At 32.7% G+C, this 8260-nt stretch overlaps 1 protein-coding gene and 1 long non-coding RNA gene across 4 annotated transcripts; one reads left to right on the forward strand and one right to left on the reverse strand.

Moving 5' to 3' along the window:
• Positions 1-847: 847 nt before the first annotated feature.
• LOC117121362 lies at positions 848-2209 on the forward strand. Its single transcript, XR_004447534.1, has 2 exons — positions 848-1127; positions 1985-2209. It is a non-coding gene; the product is annotated as an uncharacterized LOC117121362 (long non-coding RNA).
• LOC117121346 (E3 ubiquitin-protein ligase TRIM71-like) lies at positions 1997-7367 on the reverse strand. 3 transcript variants are annotated; one of them, XM_033266510.1, is made up of 3 exons: positions 7320-7365; positions 6572-6660; positions 1998-5001 (listed from the first exon to the last, which is right to left on the reverse strand). In XM_033266510.1, the coding sequence occupies exon 3, from the start codon at positions 4999-5001 to the stop codon at positions 2836-2838; it is 2166 nt and encodes a 721-aa protein (XP_033122401.1). In that variant the 5' UTR covers positions 6572-6660; positions 7320-7365; the 3' UTR covers positions 1998-2835. The 3 variants fall into 3 exon arrangements, with proteins under 3 accessions (XP_033122418.1, XP_033122401.1, XP_033122410.1); XM_033266527.1 differs by lacking the exon at positions 6572-6660 and having other exon boundaries at positions 1997-5001; positions 7320-7367; XM_033266519.1 differs by lacking the exon at positions 7320-7365 and having other exon boundaries at positions 6572-6731.
• Positions 7368-8260: the final 893 nt, after the last annotated feature.

Consider the following 8260-nt stretch of genomic DNA (forward strand, 5'->3'; position numbering starts at 1 on the left):
ATAGGTCTGGCCGCTTAACTGGTGGTGGCGGAGGATGCGAGTCCTGGCCAGTGTGAAAGCTCGTTAAATTTTTTCCATGTCAAATATATACAATGCTAAAAATTAATTTTTGTCTTAATTAATTTTTTTGACTTAATACAAAATTGCAATTTCTAAAAATAATTAATTTCAGCGAATGTTGAACTGAGGGATTAATTAAATAAAAATATTAATTAATTAATATGCAAATTAAATATAAAAATATATAAATTAAATGTAAGATAAAGAAAGAATTAAAAAAGATAAATAAATACAGTACACAGAATATACTTAACTGGAATTTGGAAGTACAGCCGTTCTCTATAATACCTTGTGATATTATTTTGCTTGTGCATATATAATTCAAGGACCATATTATTATTGTTACTATTATTATTATTATTATTATTATTATTATTATTATTATTATTAAAATTAAAAATTAAATTAAAAATATAATTAGAAATGTTTCCAATTGGTTTCTAATTGATTATGATCAAAGTCAAATTGTGAGTGTCATATTATTATAATTTTGCTTAAATTAAAGATGTTAGGCCGTTTGTTGTGCCACAAATGGGCCCGGGCTAAAACTAGCCATTAGCTACATTCTTTTTGATGGCTCCAATATCATCAATAAAGTTTAAAAAGTCTGTAATTACAGAGGGCAGCAATCACATTTTAACAATTAGGCCTAATGTCACGCATTATTTTCAAAACTTTTATTCATAGTACCGTTTTCCACTTTTTGGTTTTATTTATTTATTCAATTTTAAGTTTATTTATTGAAATAAGTTAATCAGGACTGCTGTAGTATGATTTTGTTTAAATTTCAGGATACAAATGCATTTTAGACGTTTAACGCCTTTCAAAAAAGACCATACAATAGCAAAATTTAAGCCCTGATATCGATAAATATCAGTCTACCGCCCTCTATTTTAATTGAACTGATTTGCTGATATTAGAACATATCGGTTTGCCGCCCTCTATAATATTTGTCTGCGAATATTGAATGCGGCTGCTGTTGACTGTACTGTACGTATGTAGTAGCTGTATTCCTGTTGTTGTGCAGTTTAAGAAGTTTGTTTTACTACTTAATAAACATTTAAAAGGTCAGTAGATATATAAACACATAATGTTGTAATACCATTTGTTGGAATAAATTCTGAACTTGACGGTAAGTTTCATTTTTTCATTTACTGAACAAGCTAGCCTATTGCCTAAACAATCATCCATCACAAGTTTTAACCTGCCATGGTGCTGGGGGACAAGTACGATCCCTGATACAGCGAAACTAAAGCAATTGAAATGGTGAAATTATGAAGAGGAGTATCTGAGGAATTATTGGGAAATTTGAAGAGGGGGTTCCCCAGAAAAGAGGGGGTTTTGGTAGAAAAGGGGGTTCTTCCGAACCATAACCCCCCCTGGATACGGGCCTCTACTTGAATAAAGTCATTTCAGACATGCTCTTGTAACTTGTATGACCTTCTAAAATGCTCTATTAAATTTCACTCCACTTTTGTTTTCCAAATCTGGCAAAAATAAGCCTGCATTTAACTTTCGTACTGCAAAGCATAGCCTGCACTTAGCTATCTTACTGCAAAGCATCGCATTTACGGGAAGGAAATATATTACTCACGTAGGCCCTATTTATTTTAATCTGGCTTTGATTGCCCAGTGAGATAAAATTTTATTCAAACTCAACATTTTTTATTAGGCCTATTCTGGTTTGTAAAATAGATTGCCTTTAGTGAAGCAATAGGTTGACTATTTTTAGTAATTTAATTTAATTTCATAAATGTGAAGCGCATAGAAGCTTTTACATTCATTATGTGTTATACAAGTGTAACATTATTATTATTATTATTATTATTATTATTATTATTGTTATTATTATTATTGTTATTACTATTATTATTAATGATGTGACACAAAGAATTATGAATTACAATATTTTTTTTACCCAAAGATGCTTTATTCTTTGATGATGATCCACCACTAACAGAGGAACAACAAATGAAGAGAAGACATGAAACATTTAAACAAATGGTTGACTTCTTTCCAGGTGAGATGTAACAGAGTTGTAGCAGATGCTTAGAGTTACATAATTGAATAATTCAATTTCAATTTACATTTTTTTTAAACTTTTTTTTTACCCAGGACATAAAAATATGTAAATAAGATAATAAACTTAGTAAAATACAGTACATTTTTTCAATTTTACTGAAGAGTATAGCTTACAACATATAAAACACAACACAATGCAATATACATAAGAATTTTTATAATTAATTGGGAATGAATTACCAAATAAAGTTCATTTGAACAGTTCTCATTGGGTATCAGTGCTCAACATCATTACTTAAAATGCAATTCAATACAAAGATTTATAATAATTATTCTAATTTTATGTTTGTTCCTATTAAAACTATCTAGATTATGCTCATTCAGAGACATGTCAACTCACATGCAACTTTTTATTCACTCGCTCATTCATTCATTCATTTCATTTATTTATTCAATATATTATAATATTTATTACAGCCATATAAATACAGAAATAAAAATTATTGTAGAGTTTCAATTATTTTTTTTGTACATGACAATAAAATTACCATCTGATGGAATAAAATAATTAATTGAGTGATGTATAAACATTAATAGTGTAATAGTTATTCTCATTCATTCATTTTATTTGAATCTGATTGAATATATTTGTCAAAAATATTTATTGATGTATTAAAAAACTGAAGATATGACAAGTATTATTTTACATTATCTAATATTGGAGCCAGTTAATGAGCTTTTCAATGTGTCATTTTAATAATTGAATATTTTTACATTATTTGGTCTGTGATTGGCTACTGCTACTCTTCTTGGTCTGTTGGAGATTACAGTGATTCCTAGTGGACTATCTAATTCATCATCTTTATGATCTATTCGTGCTAGGAATACACCATTTTTATCAAATAATTGTAGTTTATGATTACTTGATACTATTATATTTTCATCCATATCCATGGTTACACCATGAGGACCCCAAACTTTACCATCTTTCTTACCAGTGCCTACAATTATTCTCATAAACTTATCATTTGCATCAAACATTTGTATTCTCTCATTTCCGAAGTCAGCAACAACCACATGACCTTCCTTAGTTAAGATGACATCTTGTGGATACATCATTTGACCTACTTCACTACCTTCTGAACCTATCTCACCCAGTAGCCTGCCATCGTCAACATTGAATTTATACACACAGTGAGCATTATTGTCTGCTACATACAAAGCTCTAGTTTCCTTGTTTAATGTCAAGCCAAATGGAAATTTGAACATGCCTTTACCAAATGAACGGACTTCTTGGAAATTTTCATCACACAATACTACACATTTTGCTATGGCATCACTATATATCATGTGACCATCACTCATTAGATGCATTCTATTGATCGCCACAATTTGTGGCACCTGTATCCTAGCAACAAATGAACCTAATTGGTTGAACTTCAATATATATTTGCTACGGCTTGATACTAATATGCATCCATCTCTATTTAACACTAAATCTGTCACTTTAAATTCCTTGTTATGTTCTTTATAATCAGATATGTTATCAATGGTATGAACAAGTCCCAGTTTTTCCACCTTGATATTCACTGGAGATCCTTTGATGTGCTCATCTCTAGCAGTTATCTTCATTTGCCAATCACCTTCCACATTGCATCTACCTGTTATTGTGTACTGTCCATTTCCATCATATTCTACGTCAGTTGGTGATTCTTCACCTGATGAGTTTATTAATGTTGCAGCTAATTGGCATGCATCACTCTCTGATAGACTTGATACTTTCACTACAAATGGTTGTCCTTTTGGAACGGTAATTTCTTTATCATCATCAGCAACCTCATACGTCATATCAGCAGTTATTATTTTACCGATGCCCTCTGTATTCATCAACTCATCCAAGTGGGTACATGGAATGAATTTTGGTGTCATATTTATTTTATCAAATGATTTATCAAAGTCAGTTGCTAGGACCTTGTCTCTGACTGTGTTGATAGTTGTCGTATGGGATCCAAGTGCTTCTCTTTCTTCTGGTTTGTTCATCATTTTATTGACTTTGGCCATTAGATTATTCAATTGAGTTCTCTTTGAATCAATATCTTTAAATTTACTATCAATAGCATCTTCTTCTTCTTTGTGTATTTTTTCCAATTTCAAAGTTAATTCCTTGCTTTTTTCTTTAACTTTCTTAATAAGTTTATTTTCTTGAATTTCAATGGCTGTTCTACTTAACTTTAGTTGTGATTTAGATAATGACTTATTTTTATCTATGAATTCTAGTTTTTCTGTTAATTTATTTTCGATTTCCTGTGCTAATTTGACAAGTTCAGTGGCATTTTTGTTAAATTCTTCTATGGCAGTTGACATTGGAATCACTTCATGTTGTTTTTGATAACAACGAAGGATGTGTTCACATCGCTTGCATGCTGATTTGTTGCAATTGGAGCAGTAAAATTCCAGTGGGGTGTTGCAGTGAACTTGGCAATTGGTTGGTTGGCCATCTGGTTCCTTTATGTCTAGTGTGTAAAGTGGATGATCCTTAGTTGAAGGTATCATCTTGTGTTGTTTGACACATTGACTTCCACATAGAAACAGTTGACATGTTAAGCAATGGTATGCTGGTTGGTTGTCACAGCAAGAGCATTTAGTTGGTTTTTGATCCTCTGTTTTCATGACATACTCTAGTAGTTGACTTATCTTTGTATTGGAAGCCAGCTTATTTAGGTCTTCTTTCGTTAGATCATGTTCTTGCTTACAAGTTGGACATTTCATCTCCTCATGAGTTTCCACCCATTTCTGGATACACTGTAGACAGTAGGTGTGCGTGCATTTCAGTGTCTTTGGTTGGTGAAACCTGTTGAGGCAGATGGCACACTCAAGATCTTTTTTATCCATAAACTGTAATGCTTTGGATACAGACATCTGTAGAGACAATATAGATACCATGGTACAGTATATTGGAATTTTTTTTTAAATAAATAATATGTGCTTAAATATTTTCCGAGTTCAAATTGCTGTATATATTTTTATGTTGTTTTTTTTTAAAACTATATTTATAGGAGGTGCCCCTTCTAGCTTACCCTAGAGGTCACCTCATATTTAGGAGCCTTCTTATGAATTAATTTAATGTGATGATTAATAGACTTTCACAATTTAGTCAAACTATGAGTCCAATGTGTTAGATTCAATAAATTAATCCAAAATACAATATTAACATTTTCTGAAATTGTTATTTTGCTGTGGATATTGTTCCAAGGATTTTACGCAATCCAAGGTGTTGACTGGTTGATGAGCTGGTTTGACCATAACATTACTTCAACCTTGCTTAATTTCAGTGGCGGACCATAGGGTAAATTGCAGGGTATGCTAAGTAGTGGCAAATCTAGGATGTGCAAGGGGTGCCCCCCCCCCCTGAAAAAATAACACTTGTCCATCCCCCAGTCGCGCCCCGCCCACAGATTCTCAAATAGTTAAAATCACCTCAAATCAGCTTATTTTGCGAGTTAGCCCCCTCACCTAATCACCAATCCCCCACCTTCCCACCCCCATCAGCTCCCTTCCATTCAAGACCCCTATGCCACTGATGCAAGGGTCTGCTAGTTTGAAAAGTTGTAAGCCTTCTGTACAGAATCAGATTGTGTTCTATAGTCAAAATACAAATGTATGTTATTTTTAATACCAGCATGGTTATAGTATCTTCCCTTAAAATGAATTCCTATTCCTGTATTTTTAAAAATTTCAATTCAAATAATAGGTCCCTATTTTTGGGAAAAAGAGCATGCACACATACTCTTGGAAGCACCGCTATAAAATTCTAGTGTTAAATTGGCTATTCCGACGCCACCACACGTCGGTTGCCGGAATAGTAAATTAAGCGTTGTAGGGTATGCTCTGACACCCATTGACTCACTGAATACATGATTGGCTGATATTGAAAATCAGCCATGCAGAAATTCTAAGCAGCTGAGAGTACGATGCGCTCGGACCAACTGTGACTTATTCTAGATACCAAAGTATTCTTTGCTATTCCAATGAACTGTAGCAATCCACTCAAAAAATGAAGGTTTATATAGAAGATTGTGACTAAGAAATGCTAAATAAAACGGAGAAACTGTAATACTATATACTTTTTAAAATTTGTTTTATAGCCAGGTTATGCACTTTATACCTTGTTTGCATTGACAATCAGCCACTGCTTAATATTTATATTGCAACATCCATTTCATTTTAATTTTTATTGAATTTTTTTTATTCCAGTACTTGTACTGTTGATTGATAATCAGTATATTTGGATGAAACTTGGTATCGGTCACGGTGTACAGTACTTATTGGCCTAGCTAGCAACAGAGTAATATCATTATGCCCAAATATGGGTGTGATATGACTTTCATGCCCATATATGGGTAATTCACACTAATTTGTCCCTTGATAGTGTGGCTCAAGCTTACTAGTGATTGCTATAGGTGTTCTGAGTTTTGTATCAATTTCTTACCTAATTGATTCAAATATTGATTGGTAGGAATGATGGTGTAACTGTTGCTATCCTAGATAGGTTGAATTTTCGCGTTTTCCAATGCTTTTCTGTAAAATACAAGATGAAATGTTGATCCAATTTTGTGTCAACAGTTTGAAGTTCAAAGCAATTGGCACCATAAACTACTTAACCATCAAGATTTAGTTTTTATCCCACAATTAAAGGAGAAGCATAAATTGAAATAATAAATAGTTCAAAATTTATTTCTAGCAAAATAAATTGTGCTTATATAATTGCACTACCTAGCTAGAAATGTACCATTGCACACACATACATGTACAGTAGGCTAGTTTTATGGGCAAGGCCTGACATACTGTTCTATATAGCATCCTAAACCATTTTAATGTGATTTTTCCTAGGGACTATTAAGCTTTGAACAAGCTTGAAAAAATTACTGTATAGAATGAATATATCCCCTATTTTATGGAATTGTCTATTGCAGTAAACCATAGTGTATAAGCCTGGGGTTGTTCTAAAATGAACTCTGAATAAGACAACCTAGATGTTGGTGATGGCTGTAAACATATCAACGTAGCAGGTTAGTTTTTTGCGGACATTATTGGCCTGACCTTGAAGAGCACATTTACTCCATTATGTTAGAATTACAATATTAGTGATAAATAGAACTGCGTAACATGATTAACTGAACATCAAATATATATCCTGTATAATTATATAACTTGAAATACTTAAAAAGCAAACTTACTTGAAACTAAATGACGTTCATTCACTGGAAATATAGCACACATTTAATATATAATGGGAATTCCCAAATGGCTCATAGACAAGTTTCTAAATAAAAATCGCTGTCAAACCAACTTGTAGTTACTAGTTGTGATATTAAAGAAGCTTTTATGTACAGTAGGTTTGAAAAATCAATACAAATATCAATACTTAAATATTACTGTAGTTCGGTTTAAAATGTCTTTTGAAAATATTTTCTAGCTGTATAAAAAGTATTGAAATATAAGTAAAGAGACAAACCCTAAAATGCTTGTGACACTGCTTTAATTATATGAATTGCAAGTCATAAGTAGACATCTAAAAGAGTGAAAAAAATTTGCACCAACCAGGACTTGCTGGCACTTCTGTTGTATCAGGGGTAGCGCCAGCGTTTGGGCTAGCTTGGGCAGGGCCTGGCCCAGCCATCAGGTACGTACGTAGTTGCAGTAAAATCTGTCAGCGATCAATTATAATAATTTTCTAAACCAGAGAAAGCTGGTCCGATCGAGAATGCCATTTTCGGGCATCAGAGGTGACAAACCTAAAATGTTTTACCCTGAGCTCCAACCATCATTGGGCTGAGGTGGGTGCAGCCCATTTGTGGGAGAACACTGGGCCATCTGTTGGGGAAAAGATGTTGCCGCCACTGGTATGTATGTACAGAAAAAGATATGCATAGTTTAATTAATAGTATACACAATATATATAATCAATATTTTCTATATAATATGTTTACTGTGTATGTTAATGTAGCTTAGTTTTCAGTTGTGTCTAAATCTTTTATGTAGAATATGTATTTTACACAGATACTTGAACAGCAATTGAGACAAATTAATGGTAACTTAAATATATGTTATATAAACATGCTGTTCATAATTAGACAAAAATATCATGAGCCACAACATGGAAGAATCCATGCCCACA

Source organism: Anneissia japonica, unplaced genomic scaffold, assembly GCF_011630105.1.
Source record: "Anneissia japonica isolate Jap-2015-1 unplaced genomic scaffold, ASM1163010v1 scaffold41437_len8044_cov107, whole genome shotgun sequence".
In the NCBI taxonomy this organism is placed as follows: domain Eukaryota; kingdom Metazoa; phylum Echinodermata; class Crinoidea; order Comatulida; family Comatulidae; genus Anneissia; species Anneissia japonica.